At 39.7% G+C, this 21,352-nt stretch overlaps 1 protein-coding gene across 2 annotated transcripts; it reads right to left on the reverse strand.

The window, feature by feature from the left end:
* Nucleotides 1-713: 713 nt before the first annotated feature.
* On the reverse strand, nt 714-20,041 carry tpm3 (tropomyosin 3). Of its 2 annotated transcripts, XM_084738727.1 has the most exons (10): nt 19,808-20,039; nt 15,183-15,308; nt 12,092-12,225; nt 9,767-9,884; nt 8,592-8,662; nt 7,003-7,078; nt 3,883-3,945; nt 3,648-3,717; nt 1,818-1,896; nt 714-1,072 (listed from the first exon to the last, which is right to left on the reverse strand). In XM_084738727.1, exons 1-10 carry the CDS (start codon nt 19,919-19,921, stop codon nt 1,069-1,071), a joined length of 855 nt encoding a protein of 284 aa, XP_084594853.1. In that variant the 5' UTR covers nt 19,922-20,039; the 3' UTR covers nt 714-1,068. The 2 variants fall into 2 exon arrangements, with proteins under 2 accessions (XP_084594853.1, XP_084594854.1); XM_084738728.1 differs by lacking the exon at nt 714-1,072 and having other exon boundaries at nt 1,814-1,896; nt 19,808-20,041.
* Nucleotides 20,042-21,352: the final 1,311 nt, after the last annotated feature.

Consider the following 21,352-nt stretch of genomic DNA (forward strand, 5'->3'; position numbering starts at 1 on the left):
TTAAGTCATCACCACAACATAATTATGAAATGAGTAATATCCAAATGTAATTTCTAGGAGACGGGTTGATCCTGGAACTCACCTGTCTTTGGACTTTTGATTCTCACTTGTCTTGTTCTGCCTCCTCTGGTTTGACCTTTGCCTTCCTCACCATCAGGGTTAGAGAGTAACACAATACAAACCAGGCATGTGTTTTAAATACTGGACTGTATCTGTATTCAGTTGCAGTTACAGTTTAAAGGGACAGTTCACCCCAAAATCAAAAATACACATTTTCCTCTTACCTGCAGTGCTGTTTATCAGTCCTGATAGTTTTGGTGCGAGTTGCAGAGTTTTGTATCAGCCTGTCTTCTCTCCAGTATAATGGAACTAAATGGCACTGGTGGTGTTCAGAGAGCCAAAACATACATTTGAAAAATTCTAAACCATTGTCTCTTTCCAAAGATCATGACTCGCCTACTCAAGATACTCCACAGACCTTGGTGTGAGCACTTTCATGTAGGAAATATTTGTAACTAAGAACTAACTTTATTTTAACATTTTAAAATATGAATAATTGCAAATATTTCTGAAATTCTGCCATTTTTCGGCGCAATAACCACAAAAAACTGTGCAGAATTTTGTAAGAACTGATGACTATAAACTGATGTTAAAACTATAAAACAGAAATCTTAAAAAACTGAGTGTAAAAAACAGCCATAGACACAGATGCATCAACTCAAGCATTTCTCCCCTCCCTTGTTTAACACTGATACAGAACAGAACTGATACAGAAGTACAAAGAAGTGAAATCAGACAAAAAACAGAAAATGTACAGGGAACAATGTCTATTAGGTGATTAGAGACTGATTGAAAAGGAGCAGATACATTGAGAAAGTGCTAAAAACAAAGTACAAGGGTACACACAGATTTCCACAGTTCAACAGTTGAGGAATGAGGAAAGATAGATGAGAGAGTAAAGGAGGGGGGGACAGGGAGAGGGAGGGACAGACTGAGAAAAAGATGTTCAGCAGTGAAAATCTGATTCTTGAAGGCAGATCCTGACAGGATGGTGGAGCTTCAGGGCGTTTAGCTGGAAACACAAGAAGCAAGAGACTGAGCTCAAGTGTCTGTTTCAGTGAACATGCCACAGCCATAAAGTGACACAACAAGTCAGTGGACAAGTTTCTTAGTCCCATTTCACTGAAGTAATTTCTAAATGATGCTAACACACACAGAGCAAATGGTGACAGTGTTACTTTTCACTACAGACTGATGCTTTTAAATTGCAAATGCAAGTCTAGAATGGGCCTGGATCTAACTTGTGCATATGCAACATTATATAACCCAGCAAAGAAGAAAAGCTGTAACTGTTAGCATGGTATCACATATGAAAATTGATTTTCCTCTCAAATATTAACTACGGCCTTTTGACAGATCAGTGTGCAATAAACTCATTTTTTATCTAAATTAAAGGTATGTTACACCAGCATGCTTCTCACTTGGGGCCTTTTTCCACCAAACAAACTCTGGGTCTTGAACCAGATCCTTGGAACTTTGGTTCTATCTAGTGAACCAGCCCATATTTTCAACAGTTTGAGTGGAATCATTGTAATTATGGATGTCATCAACAGAGGGCATTGAACAATACAACCTGCAGATATATGACTCACTCACTTTGGTTCCCAAAAAAAAAACCAACCCAGATATTTTTTGTTTCCAGGTGGGAACCAACTTTCAGGTTCAGAACCAGTTTATTTTAAATTAGGTGCTTGAACTTGAACTGTAACAGTTCCATGTTGGTAGAAAAAGGCCCTCGGACACATATCACTGCTTACATAGAGGTCATGTCGTTGAGGGCGTGGTCCAGTTCCTCACTGATGGCTTTGTATTTGAGTTTCTGTGCGTAAAGCTCATCTGTGTGTCCACACACAGACCAGGCAAAGGTGCGTTACAAAGGAAAAGGAAAGAAAAAGAACAGACGCTGAAATTAGTAATGTGGAAAATGAGACGTATTTCATAATAAAGACTTGAAAATATAAACCCATGTATATGTATCACCATCCTGTAGAATAGAAACTTACATCCTGGTTAAAACTCTGGTTAAACTCTTGTCCAAATGGGTGAGATACACAGCTAAACGAGCTCGAGCTTCTGTTGGTCACACCCATGCGTGTGCACAGTGATTTTTGGCTGATGCTGTTCTGAGTGGAGCTCACAAACCAAAATATTAGGCTCAGCTAAGGCTCAGCTTGAGGGCCCATGGTTAACTTTATCATGATGATGCATTGTTTATCTCATTCAATATCAATATCAACACCAATCATTTCCAAATATGTGTCTTGTATTGTCACCAGTCCTACAGCTACACGTCACCTTGCATATTCATGTTTGTGCCATCAGTGAATAAAGATGAGTGACCATCAAGTATGAGTACCATTGTGCTAAAGGGATAGTTCACCCAAAAATGAAAATTCAGTTATTATCTACTCACCCTCATGCTGACTGAGGGTTGGGTTTATTTTGTTAGTCCACAAACAAACAGTGGAAGTGAATGGTGACCAGTTTTGAAAAAACAACAGGAAAAAAAAAAATGCCTCCATACTGTTCGTCTGGTATTATATGTGTACATGTACATGTATTTGCACACGGTCACATCACACACACCCAAGTTCAGACAGTGTGCATGTGAACGTGGCTCCAAGTTAAGGATCTACAGTGAAGATTCAGGATAAAAACATGGTGTAAATAATACTTTTTTAGTCAGCTTGTCATGTTGGGACTTTAGGGGACTTGGATTACACCAGACGAGCACTATAGAGGTATTTTCTGTTTTTCTGTTTTCTGTTGTTTTTTTTTTTTTGTTTTTTTTGTTGTTTCTTTTACATTCGCCTGTGTAGCTCAGTTGGTAGAGCGTATGCCCCATGTACAGAGGCTGTGAGTCCTCTGCAGCAGCTGTGAGTTAGAGGCCCACCCATGGCCCTTTGCTGCATGTCATTACCCCACTCTCTCTCTCCCCATTTCCTGTCATATCTTCAGCTGTCCTGTCCATTAAAGACATAACCCCCCCCCCCCCAAAAAAAAAAAACTTGACCTTTAATCGGCATGACAGTACATAGATAATGGCTAAATTTTCATTTTTGGGTGAACTATGCCTTCAATGCTTGATTTTTAACATGGAATTCTGCTTAATACTGATGATCCTGTAGTGTTCTGATATGTCTGTAGTTGTGGGTGAAATATGCATCATAATATTTCTTAAGATTAAAAGGAAATGTGATCCAGATGTGGTCATTTGGACTGTATGAAATGCAGTGAATCAGTAGCCCATTTTAACATAACTGCTTCACAGTGATTCAGTGCTTTGATCAGTACTCAAGTAGTTCCTATAGTGAGTTCTCTTGTGTAACTGAGTCATGATTTTTGGAAAGAGACCCTAGTTTTGAAATTTTCAGATGTATTTTTTGGTGCTTGAAGCACCACAAGCCATCTAGTTCCATTATATTAGAGAGAAGGCAGACATCTCTACAGCTGATACCTGCAAAACTCTGCAACTCACACCAAAACTATCTAGATGGATAAAAAGCAGTACAGGCCACGGGAAAAAATATGCTTTTGGTGGTGAATTGTCCCTTTATGAGTAGTAGTAAAATGTGTAATCACTGTACCTTCCAGATCATCAATAGTCTTCTCCAGCTTGGCCACAGACCTCTCAGCAAACTCAGCTCGGGTCTCAGCCTGAGATCACAAAACACAAGTCAGTTTCTGATCAGAAAACATCTGCGGCAAACACAGAGTAATGAACAGAATGTGCAGCAGTCTCAACACATCAGGGCGTAGGATAGATTTTAATTCAGAGAATATTATATACATTGAGGGTTTACAGTTTCTTAAGATCATCACCTCTTTGAGCTTGTCAGTCAGGATCTTGATCTCCTCCTCATACTTGTCCTCTTTTTGAGAGTACTGTGGTGAGAAACAACATGATTTAGACGCAGATCCATCTGGAACATATTTGACATGTGACTCCATATCAACTTCAAAAAGAAAATAGAAAATTAAACACAAACATATATTTCTGGAACTCGTGATGATGTTGGCAAAGCATTTTCAAAAATATTCATTTCCACAATATCTGTGCAGGGCAGCTGCAGAATGGTTAGTGTTATAGAGAGGGTACATTTATTATTAAAAAAGCAAACAGGAATGAACACACAAACTCTGCAGAGAATAATGAAGATAATAAGTCAACTATATTTAAAAACTCCTGCATGGAAGTACTGTAACCTGACATGGTTTGTTAAACAGAGCCATCTGGGAAGTTGTCCTTACAAACTATTTGGAAAAAGGCAGGCACCTAAAAAAAACATGTCTAACACAGTCTAACTCGGGAGAGGAGTGAAAACATCTTTTCCATGGTGAAATGCCTTCAGTATTGTTCTTTGCTCCTCCTTCAATGAAGAAATACTCTCCAGTTCTGATATAACTGATGCTATCACAGTAGCTATGCTAACCTCTTCAGGAGCCAGTTGTTTCCATGGACGCTTCTCATTGTCATCACACCTAAAACCACACCCATAGCTGCCAGTAGTCCCTCCTAGGACACTGATTGGCCCCACGACTTTTGGTGTGGACACAAACAGATAACTTGAAGCCTTGGAGAGATGGATTCTCATATGATCTCTTGATCTACCAAATTCAGCTGCCTCATGAGGAAAGAAGTTCTGTCCTTAGTCCATTCATCCATAGAACCTTGTCTGGAGGAAAGTTTGGCTCTACATCATACTTAAGTGGGGGGAAAACATTCCTGGCTTGTTTGTGTTTACTTAAACCAATCACAATCGTCTTGGGCGAAGCCCAGGATGCAGCAACAGGGTCCCTGCAAAGAAAGTGTCAGGGAGTCTTGTTCCATGCATAAATACCCGCAAAAAGGTAACAGCTGCTAGCCTACTATGTCACTTTCTGCCTTTCTTGGTTAGGTGTAGGAAATATTATCTCGATGGGTTAGGGAAGGAAAAAATTATGGTTTGGGTTAAAATAGCAAGTTCTGAAGGCTAACTTCTCATGTATGTGCTCATTGAAAGTTCCCATTTACAGCTTGAGATCTGTGCCCAAACCACTGGGACCTGATGGGACCTGTTTGGGTCGAGTTGGGCCATATTTCTCACATATGTCATGGGTTTATGCCAGGTTTGGGCCGTGTTATTATTATTATTATTGTTATTATTACATATATTATTATTATTATCAGTGGTGGACAAAGTATTCAACCCCAGTACTTGAGTCAAAGTATCGATACTCCTGGTCAAATATTACTCAACTACAAGTGAAAGTTGCTCAGTCAAAATTTTACTCAAGTTAAAGTACTAGAGTTCTTGTTTTTAAAAATACTTAAGTATTCAAAAGTACAAATTACAAAGTACATTTTCTAATATCAATACATGCTGTATTGTTTTCATGATGCATTTACAGAAGCTTGTAACTCTGAAACCATCTAATGATGCACTGACCTGCTTGTAGAACCACTCTGCTACACAAAGTCTATAGAAACACCTATAAACACTTCAACATAGAAATACAATCAAAACCAAAAAGGACAGCTGTTGTCATTTTCTGATGTAACTGTATTAAAATCACTGCAAAAAATTAGATTGAAGCTGACTGTAAAGAGTTCTCCAAGTCTGTTAAATAACAGATTTCTTAAGGGACAGTATGTATACATGAATTATGTGGTATTTTTCATCCCGATAAATACAATCCAACTTTAAAAGCTAACTGGAACAATTAATAATTATAATAACATCTTGAGATTTAATTTTGTCTTTCTCCTGCTGTCACCATTACTGCTTTTTGTTTGAATGACAGAGGGAGAACTTGCTTGTTCTTGTTTCAGAGAGAGCCTGGATGACGCATTTCCACTTTTACATCAATCCAGAGGAGCTACTGTGATTGGTTTCTTTCTGTGAGGAACACAGCATGTGACCAACTGCATTTTAGAAAAGAAAAAAAAAACACCAACAGCTGACTTGAAATGTAGTGGACTGAAAGTAATAAGTTTCCAAAAAAACAAATACTCAAGTAAAGTACAGATACTCAAAAAATGTACTTAAGTACAGTACTCAAGTAAATGTACTTCACTACTGTCCACCACTGATTATTATTAATATTACATAGAGGGAAGCTTGTTAAGAAAAACAGGCTGTAATTGGGTATGGGCTGAAATATGAGGGTCAGGTTCAGGTTGGGTTTGGACATAATTTTGTCAGGTTTGGTCCTTTCCGGGCTCAACTTTTCAGGCCTGCTTAAAGTTCTATTCCCACCATATGGTAAAGTGGATTAGAAAACTGACTGAGGGTCAGAGGGATGTGAACAAAGTTCTCTTGTTGGGTAGTTTGATGCTCAAATTGTTAAATTATTTTTAAAAATCAAATCAGAATTTGAAGCTAAGCACAAACTTGATCTTTCTGAAGAAATGTTTTAATATCAGATAACTGATGTAAGCTAATTAGAAGATCATTGCCAGGTTTCTGTCTTTGGACAGTGTTCAGAGGCTGTAAACAGCTCTGGATCTATTGCTCTTTATCTTTGTTTAGAAATCATTTCAATCAATGCATTTATACAAGTGACATAAACCACGTGTTCCAGTCTTTGTACCACGCTGTACTAGTTTGTACTAAGAGGACAAGTGATCCAAACCACAGAATAACAGTCACCAGACCCCCTCCGGAGTGACGCATATAGGACTCAGCTATCCCCACAGACCTGAATGCAGATGCCACTTCAGTGACAGCCAGTCTAATATTCTTTATGACTGAAGCAGCTGCCATCTGTGGCCCAACAATAATCCCCTCTGTCCCAGTCACTCAGTTAGACTTTCTATAGAGCATGACAGGACAGAGGAGGCATCTGCAGTTCCTGTATCTCCTGTATCTCTGATTTATTTTCTGTTTCATTTGTCACCCATGCACATGCAGAATAACTAAAGCATGCTGGTCTGAGTACTGTAGCCCAGCCCTACAGTACCTTCTCAGCCTGAGCCTCCAGAGACTTCAGGTTGTTGGTGACGTTCTTCAGTTCCTCCTCCAGCTCAGCACATTTACTGTGAGAAACAAGTGGTGTGAAGAACACAAGATTAGTGTAGGGGAAACTGTGAACAGTGCTCACAAGTGTGCATTTTAAGAGGTCATTGTAAAAAGAGATCGAGGTGGACGTAGTATTGAGGGCCTTCACTTAAAGGGGAACTTTTCACTTTTCATATGCATGTTCACATAGTGTTGATGGTAAATGTAGTCAACTAAAGCAATAAATTCCTCAATGCTGCTATATTGACCAAGAAAACTATTTTTGGACCTGCTGCATGGACCTGTGCAGCAGTGCCTTCATGTACCAGGATGCATTGCTGATGAGCCTGTAACTCCAAGGTCAGTGTTACTGGCATATAGGTATGACTTTGTTGGCCAAAACACAGCCTTAAGGCCAAAAATGCACTGCAGGCTTCATTTGACGCGCGTCATTAGACATCACACACCACCAGAGTGTACAGTAATATTATGTTTCATAATCATAAAACGTTTTTCTATCAAGTTGGTGCATCTCTCCATATTCACACGCTCTCTCCATCCCTCGCTCTCTGCTGAGAGTTTTTTTTTTACCTGCTTACAGGTGGAGCTAAAGCTCAATCAGCACTCGCTCCTCACATCCATGTCTTTTTTATTCAATTTAACTCTCCCCAAACATGAACTGCAGCTGCAGATAAAAAAGCCCTGGTCCTCATTTGACTCTCCAAAATCGAAACAAGTTCAGAGTGTGAGTCAAGTCAGTTTGACGCACGTCAAGATGCTTTCAGTGCGTGTTCTGCCATTTACAACAATGGGTGCACTTCAAAACACAAGCATCAGATGCCTTTAGTGCGTTTTTTTTGCATTTAGGTGGCAACAATATCTTCCATACTCATCTATTCTCCTCCAAGCTGAAACAGTTTGTAGTTCTTTACATCCAGTGACATCACTCTGACATCACTGGTGCAGGAAGAGCAACAGATTTTGCAGCAACAACTTCAATAAAGTAACACTGAAGAACTTTTTGCTTCACCATTCTACATTTACTATCAGCTCTGACTGGAAATCCACATGAAAAGTGATGAGTTTTTCCCTTTAAGTAAAGGTAGTAATATCACAGTGTGAAAATACTCCATTTTATCCAAAGTAGAAGTATAGAAGCCTTAGCAGCAAAATATTCTGGAGTGTTAGAGTTAGAAGGACTCGTTATGAGTATTACTACATTAATATTCATGTATGCAGCATTTTAATATTATGGTCGAGGTTGAACTGTTTATAAATATAAATATACTTTATACACTGTTGTATAGGTTCAGTGTAGCATACTTTGTAAGTTGATAATATATGTGAAATATTCATCAAGGAACCAGGAAGTTTCCTTTGTAAACTGAATCAGCATTCTGTCACACCTGCCAGCAGTCGATGAGCTTTACTATGTAACTCAGTTTGTCATGTTTGTGCTCATACAGTTCTGATTCTTGCAGAGAGCCCACATTGATCTCATCTCATGACGCTACAAAGTCAGATCAAATATGACACAATACAGATACTCACGCCTCAGCCAGCTCTGCTCTCTCCTCTGTACGCTCCAGCTCTCCTTCTACAATCACCAGCTTACGAGCCACCTGGACAAACACATTTTATACATATATGTGTTGTATGTTTTACTGATAGTCATCAGATTTGAGTGCTGATGTCAGCGTCACTTAAAGGGATAGTTAGACTATTTGAAGTCTGGTTGTATGAGGTATTTATCCATACTCAGTGTTATTTACAGTACCTACAGTAGATGGAGGTCAACATGCCCACGCTTTAGAGAAGCAGCAGGAGCATTGGTGTAGGAAGGTAAGCAATGTACTGCTGTGGACAGGGTCAGCAGCAAAAATTACTTTAGACACAAAAAAAATTGATATCAGTTTAAGTGTATGCTATAGTTAGAATATTTTCACCACTTAACCTTCTTCTCAGGCAGACTTTTCTGACTCCTTCAGCAAAATTGGTAATTTTCCCTCACAGAAAACTGTGGTCTATTGCTGCCTCGATCTGTGTGTGACTGAATCCAAACTGGTTCTTGAAAACTCAGCCTGTGCTGCTGTTTGAAAGGTGTACCACCCCTGGGATCAAACTGTCCCTGGCCCTGTGCTAGACACCACAGACACTTGGGGCTCGCCTTCTGTCTCACCGGGTGAGTGAAAAAATGATAAATATTAGCATTTCACCGGTGGCTGAATCCTCCCATTTATTCTACACCCTCATGTGTCCTCACAGTTGCCAAAGAAGTCTATTGCTTTGGAATTTCCTGTCAGAAAAGTCTGTCTGACAGCAAGGTAAAGCAGTGAAATTATTCTAAATATAGCATACACTTAAACTGATTTTTTCAGGTGCCTAAAATTAATTTTGTTGCTGACCCTGTTTACATCAGTACATTGCTTAGCTTCCTCCTGCTGCTTCTCTAAACTAGAGGCGTGTCGACCATCTACTGCAGGTAAAACACTGAGTATGGATAAATACCTCATACAACTACACTTCAAAAAAATCCAAACTATCCCTTTAATATTCTTTCATGCTGTATTCCTGCTGTTACACCACTGCAGCTGAACACACAGTGAACAGCTCCTTTCAGATGTCGATCTGTTTGATTTGTGAAGAAGCTGTGTCATTAGAGCCTGTCAGTCACTGCCAGACAGGATGACGCTGCAGATTCCAGAGTCCAACAATAGAAAACTCACCTCCTCATACTTGCGGTCAGCCTCCTCTGCGATGTGTTTGGCCTCCTTCAGCTGAATCTCCTGGAGCTCCATCTTCTCCTCATCCTTCAGAGCTCTGTTCTCAATCACCTTCATACCCCTGCGCACACAAACACAAATACAAACAACTTATTTCTTGCAATTCAACCAATCCCGATGAATTTGTAATTTTGTCTAAACTCTGCAACTTCTCCACAAATTTGACCAGCTGCACATCCTCATTTACAAGTAAAACATATTTTGTTAGTTTAGAGTTTTTGTACTTTTTGGTAAGGTTACTTAGAACAGAATGTGGTTTTATTCTCACACACTGTTTTTGATTTTATGGAATTATATGAAAAAGGCAACTTTCTTTTGCATTTTTCATTGCAAAAAAGCCTTAAAACATTGCTACATGCATCACAATTTTTTTTAGAAAAGCTCCCATGAAATCAGGCATTTTAGGCAGCAACAATCCCAACAATAGCCCATGAAATCCTGGAGCAACTGAATAATGTATTTAGATAGCTATCTTAGTAATGTGCAGATGAATAATTTACTAACTAATAGAAGAAAATAAATAATTGTAAGGCATCGGGACATATTGTGTTTATGGGAATGAAACAGAGTTAGTCTTATGATGAAAATGTTTTTGTCAGAATAAATCTATTTGGTTTTTGGTACTTTAAAAAAAAAAACTGAAGACATTTCAGTCTTGTTTTCATCAGTGATCATTTTTATCATTCATTATTGTCATCTTCTTTTTTGTCAGGCCCTTTTATTTTCAGTCTTCTAAGCACTTTGAGGCCGCAGCTGTCACCATCTCTGTTGTGTGGCGTTACCATGGTCACAGGAATCATTCTCATCTATCATGAGGTTAGAGGAAAAGACAGCATTTACTTGTTCACACACACAGTGTCCATGTCCATGTCAGCTGTGCAGCACTACAACAGACTGTGTCGCCTCAGTAATATATACTGCTGTGTGGGCTCAGTGATGTCGGCCCTGGGGGCCCAGTTGCAGTCTGTCATGTCCATGTGTAGATTTGGTTAAGTGTAAATGGCAGTTGTTCTGCCTAGAAAAAACAAAAGGCAAAAGTATGAACTTGAGTTTGAAATGAAGTAAAACCAGTTGTCTTTTCCAAACACTGGTTGTCTGGGTTTAGCTTGAGAGGAGATGGTAAACATTGGATATTTTTAGTGAAGATTTGGGGAAGATTTTGATGTTTGACTGTGGACTTTAGAATATTTATTTCTTCTGATACAAACACACAGAAGATCAACAAGTAAGAGATAATGAACAGTGAGAAGGTCATTATTGAAATAAATCTTGACAGGATCATGTAGGACCCCAAGACTAAACAAAAGGGTTTATTTCACAGTAAAGACCAGTTCACTGTACATTATCCTGCTTGTTACATGATTACTTACAAAACGTATTTGGCACACATGTATATGACACAAGATTTTATGGCTTTATTTCGCAATACTAACCTGCTCACTGTACATTATTTTGTTTGTTACAGTGTACGAGAAAAAAATCAATAATTTGACCTAAAATGTGAATTTTAAAATGATTTTAGTGATTTAACAATGATTTTATTACTGCTCTCGAGTCTGTCATCACAATTGAGTTCATAGCAACAGTCTCTTATCTTTAACAACAGTCTGCTATACAGAAATAACAGACCTTAGAATGCTGTGATTGACCAATCAGAATCAAGTATTTACAAAGCCATGTAATAACTGACAATAACAGTAATGCAATATCTGAAGCACCTGATTAGGTTACATAAGCTGACCTTTTTTATTAATGTTTGCATGCTGACCTTTTTATATTTTTATTATTTTTATATAATTGACAAAAACTGTCATACATCTGGTTATAGTTGTAGTTTTAAAAGGTTACTTTTTGTTTAGTTTTAGTCTTGATCATGAAAACTAACTTACATTTGGCGCAGAGTGATGGGGAACAACGCAAATGATGTTTGTATTATCATCTTTGAGCCCAGACATGACAAACTGTATCATTAGTTATTCTGTTTTTGCTTTGATTTAAGTTTTCAGCATATACCATCAGGACAGGGGCTGATTAAGGAGTAACTAACACCCCTAAACACCTTGTGTTTGCTGAACTCCAGTAGCTAAGGGGCTGTAAAGGGCAGTAAAACACAGCATTTTGGCATGCTGATTAGTGACTCTTTAAGTTTATTATCCCAGTGGCACTGAACAGGCCCTGGGCAAAGGGGTGACCATCCCTATTGTCTTCACACAGTTATCATATATGCACAAAGCAGTTAACAATTATTAAATCACAGCTAGATGTCACCTCTCGCTCTCATCAGCAGCCTTCTCAGCCTCCTCCAGCTTCTGCAGGGCTGTTGCCAGTCTCTCCTGAGCTCGGTCCAACTCCTCCTCCACCAGCTGGATGCGTCTGTTCAGGGAGGCCACCTCTGCTTCAGCCTGAGCACAGAACACATGATGCAGACTGATTCACACAAACCAGCATCCTGCCTACAGCTCCCTGTCTGATGAGCCAACAGGGCCAAATAGCTTTTCCTGACTTTATTGTCCTGAATGTCAGTGCTAACATCATCCTCCCTGATCTCTCTGGCATCCATGCATTCTGCCTGTTTTTTCACTCTGCTGTTGTTGCAGACCCAGCCACATCCTCCTGCCCTCTTATAACCCCATTCCCACCAGTTTCATCACCTGACCTGCTCCATACACATACTTACCTGCTCCCAAGTCTCCCTAGTCCCCTGTCTTCACCTGGCTCTTACCTGGTTAAGTTTTACTTATTTGTCAACTGGGTTTTGACTTCTGCCTTTTAATAACTAGAATAAAGATTTTAGACACTGATCTTAAACAGATAATGCAACACTTCATGTGGATGTTCAGTCAGTGTTGATGGTAGATGTAGTCAACTGAAGCAATAAATTTCATATTGACAGAAAGCTCAGTTCTCCTGCTGGTGGTGCATGTACCAGGATGCATTGCATGCTAGCTTTTGATATATCATCCCCAAGCCTAAAGCTATAACTTTTCTGGGCAGATCATAGTATTGGGTGACAAAAATACTCATCTAGCACACTCCCTGGCTACCCAGAGGAGGAGAATCCAAGCTGAAATATCCTGTGGTTCATCCTTAATACTATCACATCCCTCTGACATCAACAACAACAGATTTTGCAGTGAGAGAGTTTTCTCTGTCAAATTATCAACACTGAAATATGTATTGCTTCAGTTGACTACATTTACCATCAACACTGACAGGATGTCTACATGAAAAGTGCTGGATTTTCCCTTTAACTTTACTGCCTTGTGTCAGGCAGACTTCTTTTGCTTTAGACATTCTTGGTAGGCAGAACAATAGTCTTTGCTGACAGCTGTAGTTTCTTTCTGTGGACTCATGGGATCATCAGCATTAACCCAATGTTAGAGAATGAAAATAGGCAGAAGAATACAGCTAGAATGTTTCTATTCCTTCATTCTATGGTTTTGTATCAACATGGCTGCTGGTCCACAGGAACCACAGTTATAGTCACAGAAGCCAATTGTGCAGGTGCTGTCACCCATTCTTGAGAATTGGGACAAATCACGTCTTTAAAAATTAGTGTATCTTTTGGTGATCTTTAAAGATGTATCTATAAGAAATAGATGTAATATATGAAATGTTTTGGTTTGCTTATTATTATTATTTTTATTTCTTAAGTTGTTCTGTGACAGAAAGCACCCTTGCCCCAGACAAGAATTCGCAACTAACAAATGAAGCTCAGCGTAAGTTTATAACTTTCCTTTACTCCGTCTCTCTCCTCCTATTCCCTCTAATCAGCTGTTTGTGGGTGTTCACCTTCGTCTTTACTATCCAATCAGATTTTGCCACGGTCGCGATAGCCAGTCAGTTTGCTGCTGCCAAAACTCTAAACCGTCTGTCTTTGCTCCATCAGTTGTCATTCAGTCAGTCGCGCGACCCTCTTCCACCCCTCTCTCCTCCAGTCATTGGACCCAGGTAGCCACAAGATGTTCACCTCGATCCTCCCTGACACCCTCTCCTCCAGTCTTCAGGTCCAGGCAGCAGGAGTCCAGAGCCACTTCACCTCATCTGTCTCTGCTTTGCACCTCATCACCACCACCACCAGTGTCTAGACCCCGGGGGGTTCTCTTCACTACAGCTTCATCACCCCCATTTATATATATACATATTGTTCACCTCAATGGGGTCTAACCGCCAAAGTCTGTTTATGTTTCATATATCATGCACGTGCCAATAAACCATTTCTTTTACTCTTAGTCTCTCCTGATTGAAACAATTTTAAAATATGTTAAAAGCCTTCAGAATCTAAAACTAACAATACCTACTGATAAAGTAGGTATAACAATGTGGATTATAATCATCTTTGCTTGAAAACTTTTTTAATGAAAATATTGGACCTTTAAAGGTGTGTGCCAAGTTGACTTTTAACTCTGCAAGATCATTACAAAAACATGATTTAACCAGGCATAAAAAGTGTTAGCTATACCCTAAGGACCCCATCTCACTTCCTGGTTTAAAAAAGGCAGGAAAGCTGCTCCAGCTCTGGTAAACTTTCTATTTTTAGACAAATTCATTCAATATTTCTATCAGATGTGTCTCAACCATAACATGTCAACTCTGTAGTCCTTCTAAATCAAAAATAAATAAGAATTATGGTTTAAAAATGTGTATTTTGATTAATATTAACAGACTTGACATCTACATTTAATTAAAAGAATTAAATCACGACAAGACTGATCCGTGTCAAGGTTTAATGGCCAAGAGTTTGAACTTTTAAAATATATTTTGCAGCGTAATTGAAGAGTATAAATCAAAACCCCTCAGAATATGGTTTTAATTCTCATGATTGAGTGGCTGTACAAGCTTCTAACAAGAGGACAAATGAAAATGGAGAGAGACTCCAGAAGGAAGGAGACTACAGATCAGCAGATACTGTGACCCCGGAGGTATGGATGATGTACCTAAAAAGGACTTGGACCATTGTTAAGCTCACAGTCAAGGTTGAGCTGCTGACATCATGGCCAAAATAGGGCTCTGAATCCTCCCGACAGCTGTGAGGAGTCCACGCAGAGCATGAAGAGAATGGAATGCAAAGTGAGAAGCGGAGTATCAGCTAGGCTTGGTTTACCCTGGCAGCATCACAGCTTTCATCAGAGCCTCAGTTTATAGCTCACACTGTGTGTCAGCATGAGGAGGCACAGTAACTGTGATATTTAGAGGTTTATTTGTTTGTCTACCTACTTATGGAGAAATAAAAAAAAAAGAAAAACAGGCATCTGCATAAACCTTTACTGTGGAACAGAGGTATAGATTTTTATTATGTGGAATAACTGTCCAAGTATAGACAAACTGATATGACAAATTGTAGACTTATATTACTTACATCAGCAGCCTTCTTATCAGCCACCTCCAGCTTCTCCTGAGCATCTTTCAGGGCCTCAGAGTATTTATCGAGCTCGTCCTCTGTCCCCTTCAGCTTCTTCTGCATCTGCAGGAGTTCGTCTTCATGCTGATGTGGCAGATCAAACAGAGTTAAACATTCAAAATGTGTTCATCAGAATTTATTTACAGGCCAGTTAGAGGTATGGTCACATTATTTTCAAATCAGTTGTTGAACAATACTCACATGCCATTATGTAGCCTATATTGAAGCAATTTTTAATTTGCTGTAATCATTTCTCCTGTTCATACTAGAGCTTGAGATCTGTGCACGAACCCGACAGGACCCGGTGGGACCTGATGGGTTCGGGTCAGGTTGGGTCTTATTTCTCACATATTTCACAGGCTCATTTTAGGTTCAGGCTGTACTATATTTATTTATTTTATTTATTTTTTATTTTTTTGCATTTTTCCTCCCCAATTTTGTCATTGCCAATTCAAATTGAAAAATTACAGGCTGTAATCGGGTTCAGGTTCAGGTTGGTTTGGACAGAATTTTGTTGGCATCAGGTCTCGATGGCCTCAACTTTTCAGGCACAATTATAGCACTAGTTCATACTGGCCATTAAAAGTAAAGGCTGTTCTAGTAGCAGAGATTTGGACAAAATCCATTCAAAATCTGTTTGTTCTGTGCAAAGACTGAATTTCGCACTAAAAGGACTTCAACTTCAACTTCAGCTAACAAGCTGATTTACTAACTTTACATATTCTATCTGCAGGGATACCACTGCACTCTGGCCATCCAGTGTGTTATCCTAATTATATATATCCATGTGTCAAGAAAAGAGAGTCATGCTCAGAGGCAATACAATTTCATGAGCTTTTACTTAAAAAAAAATTTAGTGTTTCTGCTGGAACTTACTTACTTACTTAAGTTTAAAAATGTCTTGTTATGGAAGTTACAATGTCAGTAGGGATTACAGAAAGGGAATCAGATTGTTTTCTGGATCTAATAACATTCTCATTGTGAGAGTTATTTTTCTAGGTCCCCACTCCTGTAATTCAGTCACACTTTTTCAACTCCGAAACATTTTAGATCTTCAACTTTGTGCTTGTGTTCCAGGTCACAGGTGAGGCCACACACACCAATGAAGGCTGGATGGCCGGAAATGTTTTATGTGTCAAGTCAAAGCTCATGAAATGATATTGCCTCTGAGTGTGACCCTCTAACTTTACATATTAGCATCAGATAAACTATGAAATACATCTCTGCACAGATCAGATTGTTGACCATCACTTATCTTGGAAGCACACTGGGAAGAGATCTTATGAAGGCCAGAATGGACAGGAGCACTAACTTGACATGCCAGATGGTTTGTTCAACAGAACCATCCAGGAAGTCATCCTTAGAAATCGTTTGGAAAAGGGTAAGCACTGTTTTAAAGGAAAACTTGGCAGGTGATTGGATGAATCATCTGTCTATCACAGACATCAGCTAAATTCAACTACTCAGATCAATGACCATCAAAAACTAGGTGCATAGATGCCAGTAGTCCTCCTAGGATGCTGATTGGCTGCACCACTTTTGATATGGACACAAACAGATAACTAGAAGCCTGGGAAGATGGATTATCACTAGGTTTCATGAATCTATCTGTCTCACAAGGTAACAGGAAAACAGCAGCAAGTTTATGTATTTGCATTTGACCATTGTTTGGAAAGTGGTAAAACTGTGAAACTATCTTTTTTAATATGAACTGAAGTGCTGCCTTGCATTCAGATACCAAAGAATATCTTATTAAAAAACATTTTTGCACAAATTGTTGGAATTAAATTCAATCTCTGATGCAGTCAGGGGCCCTTAGTATCTTCCCTCCTGGAACAGTTTCTAGTTCGTGACATGGAAACACTACTTAAGGGTCTTCTCAGCAACAGCAAGACCTCCTTGTCTTTTCTTAACACTTGGGTTTTCCCTGCTGGCTGCTTCCACGGAGCTGTCTAATATATTTCCATTCAGTCACGTCTCTTTGAAGCAGAATCGCTAACTGAAAGCGTACTGGTTGTTAACCACGGTGGTTATTTCATCCCCATTATTGGAAAGTGACCTCACATCACCCATGATAATCAGTGAAAGAGAAGGTTTAAATTTGCCTCTTGATCCTTTCTCTGACCTTCACACCAGATCTCCTGCCACAGTGACAGTATCTCCATATCTCCTCTGGTATGTTTGCTGCAGGGATGCCAGCTTCACACTGATCAGCCAGTAGCTTGACATAGGTCAAAGTGTGACTTCAGGTAACAGGTACACAAGAAAATGTCCTTCCTTCCTAGTGCGATTAGTTCCTACAAATACATGTCAGATAGCATGTGTACAAAGTCTTCAGAGGTCCACTTGGCTCCTGGTATTTGAGACCTGACTTAGGGCTTGACTTGTGTCAGGTCCAAATTGTTCTCACTCACTTGTATCGCAGCACGTTTCAGGGCCATGGGTCAATAGGCTATGTCTAACACCCGACTGGATGCAAGTGGACTCTGATTTAATTTACACCTGGCATTAACATACTATCTGTACAGTATCTGGATGTCCTATGTGGATCAGGAAAAACACCTGTTAATGCCAGGTGTAAATGCTGCACAACACATATCAGGTAGATGTTAAAGCAGTCACTCACTGAGATCACATTAAAAAAAATCTGACCAGAAAGATGAACGGCCACTTCAGACCAACTCTTCATCAACTCTGTCTCAATCTGCCTGCTGAAAGCTAAGTAATAGCATGTTTTTGCCGCTAAAAGAAATTTACTGCACTTTAGGGGGCACAGAAGAGTAACTAATGAGTAATGAGTTGTACTAGTCTTGAGATATTTAGAATTTATAATCTATAATCATTATCTAATGTTTTATTAATATACAATATCTCCCACTTGGTTCTCTAGTGAGGCTAATGGGCCAACTTCCCAGTCACAAGTTTCATAATCATATATTCCACAATTTCTTTCTTTTCTTTTTCTTTTAGATGGTTTCTTTAACTGTTCTTTGTGAAAAACTGAGAAATGATACTGTGGTTTTCTGTACACATCCCACTCTAAAATAAAACTGATACTTGGGGTTCAGGGGTTCCCTTTCTGTATTGTAAATTGGGTAACACAAATAAAATAAAAATAAAATCTTAATCATTTTGTCACCATTTAATATTTAACAATATCAATATTTAACTCAATATGGACAGAAGTCCCCATTTATATTCATGTTGATGTTCATGTCATGTTCATGTGACATCTTCCATTACTCCTTGATTCAACCAGGCACATTACAGATGCGATGTGGTTCTGATCCGTCTTACGTGTGGCTTCAGCAGCGTTTCAAAGCAACACGTTTTGAGTGCCTGATTTTGTTGACTTGCTCAGATTTGGTTGATTTTGTCTTTTTGGGGGGCCTTCTACAGGGGGCAATGGGGTTTTCAGATGGGAAGGTGACGCTGTGTATCCGCTGGGATCCATGGGGTTTCAATGCCCTCCACTCCATGTGTTAACACCAAGCGATGTATGTGTGGTAACCAGGGAAATGGCTTCTGTGCACTACTGTCTGCCAGAGCCACTGTCACATGAAGTCTTGTCCTGATGCTCTGCCATGCAAAAGCCGTCATTGTTCATGTCCCTACAGCTATGTAAAAAACTGTTAGATAGATTTCAGGAAATTTCAAAGTTCAACTATGGAAGCGGGTGGGTGTGTGCATATGATACCGACAACCATGATACTTTCACAGGATTGTGCCGCCTGTCAGCTGGACTGTGTGATTGCCCACGTCTCCCTAACTGCCCACTTGCCTCTCATTGAAAATGAATTATGTAGCGCATCAATCGCCCCCCATCTGAAAAGCCCATAAGTACGCTACATAGTTGAATGGTTTCTTTTGTGTTTGTGTGTTTGCCTGCATGGTGTCTTTTATTTTGAAAACTCACTGGATTTTCTGTGCTGTTTCTGCATTTGACTTCCTGTCTACTCAATCTGCTTAAAACTAAACTGGCCGCGTGAACTGTGAACCGAAGAGCAGCGCATCACAGAATCACAAACATTGCTTAAAATGGCTGTGATCAACTTTGGTGGCCACGGTGCATCTGTAACGTGACCAGCCACGCCCAGTGGGATCAAGCCATTAGGGACAGGCCAGAACTGGGTCTCAGTTTTAGGACGAGATGACCCGATCTCTGTATAGACTGATCAGATTGTAATTGTAACCAGCTCCAGACATGGCGCATTAGCATCTCAATCAAGCCAGCACATTTTATTTCTGACTTGCACTAGGTAGGGCTTGAAGGAAATTCCGATCTCTCAGCCTGATTCACAGATGTGGTACATCATCCTGGACGAGCCCTCAAATGTCAACTCATCATCCAGAGACCTGATGTCAAGTAATTACTACCATCCAGATATAATATGGAAACATCCACTCACCCTGTCTGTAGATAGTACCTCAAAAATTACATTCAGATTACTGACCACAGAAAGAATACTAGGACAAAAAATATAATCAGATATCATTAATATTATTAGAAAGTCGAAGAAAAAGCCAGTCTCACTCAGAATGAGTAACTACTGATGGACTTTGCCTCTGTGTCCATCACCCACCTGCTTGCTTCTGTCCTCAGCTGCCTTCTTGTCTGCTTCAGCCTGTTCAGCCTGGTCCAGTGCATTCTCCTTGTCCAACTTCAGCATAAGCATCTTCTTTTTGATGGCCTCCATTTTGGCAGAGGTTTAGTGGGCTTTTGCGGCCGCGGACAATGAGTAGAAAAGGGAAGAGAGGGTGCGGGACAGATGACCTGAGAGCCTGGCAAACTGGTGGAGCCACCAAACTTAGAGAGAGACGGTTTATATATGACAGAGGAGGAGGCAATCCCACAGCTAAGCCCCTCTACTCACCCACAGCACCACACCCTCCTCTATCCTCCACTGTTACAACTCCTGCCTGCATATATAAAGACACAAATACTTCAGAATTTCTTGATTTCATCAACTATTTTCCTTGTGATGTTGGTTCTAAAGTGAAGAACAGCATTTGAAAGATTATTGAATATGAAATAAATGGAGGTTGACAAGAGTGTAAATGCTATTAGAAGACATGACAAAGAAAAATGCTTGAGTCTTTTTCTGTCTGACACACGCTGCTCAAATTACAGCTCAGACGCAGGTGGGATGTTAGTCACAGAATAAAAGTACCTGTCAGTGGTGGCTTTATGATCGTCAGACTGCAGCTGATGAGTTATAATCTAAGTCTTTCAGGGTCCACTACTGTTTTTATTCAAAATAAACTGCTTAAAAAAGTTTATAGCAGCAGATTTCCATATTTAATTTTACTTTTTGTTCTTGGCACCATGCAGTTACAGAAAACAACAGCTGTTGCTGCCACTGAGAGAGCAGAGCACCATTACAATCTCTTATCCATTTGACACTATTTAAGTTTACAGTGAAAGACATGTGATATGGGATTAAGACACCATAACTATTGCTGCCTGCTAATAGGAGTTGATGATATGAATTGCATCTTCTATCAAGCCTGTTCTCACTCCCAACGCTTGATCAGTGCCCCTCAGCTTCAAACTGTGATGCTGCAGGTACCCCTCTACTGTCATTTCTGACGGCGCAGCTCTAAGGACTCCCTAAAAACATAGTATTTCACCTGGGGGTGAAGCCTTACATCCTGTGTCACACACAGTTTTGTGTGCCTGATGCACAGTCTTGTCAGTTCACTTTGGTTTGTCACTTCACCCTCTGAATGAAGATACGCTTAGATTTTGGCTCCCTGTACTGCAGCATGGCTGCAACCTCAACTAACCTTAGAGTTCACATTAGACTTTCCAATGAGTTTTTCCTTACTGTGTATGAATTCTTAAATTACCCATTCTGAGATTTGGGGTCTTTATTCTGATATTTTGTATTTACCCAGATAGACTTAGAAACGTAAAATAAACATCTCTCATATCTATCTCATATCTAATTTTCCAACCTTTAGAAATAAAAGAATTCTATATTTTGACACTCAGTCCAACTTTTTGTCATGTACTCAGAGCATGGGCTGAAAAGTCACCAAGCTCACCATAAGCCTGCTGAAGTTTGCACTTCTGTCTTGCAAAACCATGCCCATCTGGGCAAAATATCAAGCTTTTAGGGAGTCTT

Source organism: Lutjanus erythropterus, chromosome 16 (genome assembly GCF_056507025.1).
Source record: "Lutjanus erythropterus isolate fLutEry1 chromosome 16, fLutEry1.hap2, whole genome shotgun sequence".
NCBI lineage: Eukaryota > Metazoa > Chordata > Actinopteri > Lutjaniformes > Lutjanidae > Lutjanus > Lutjanus erythropterus.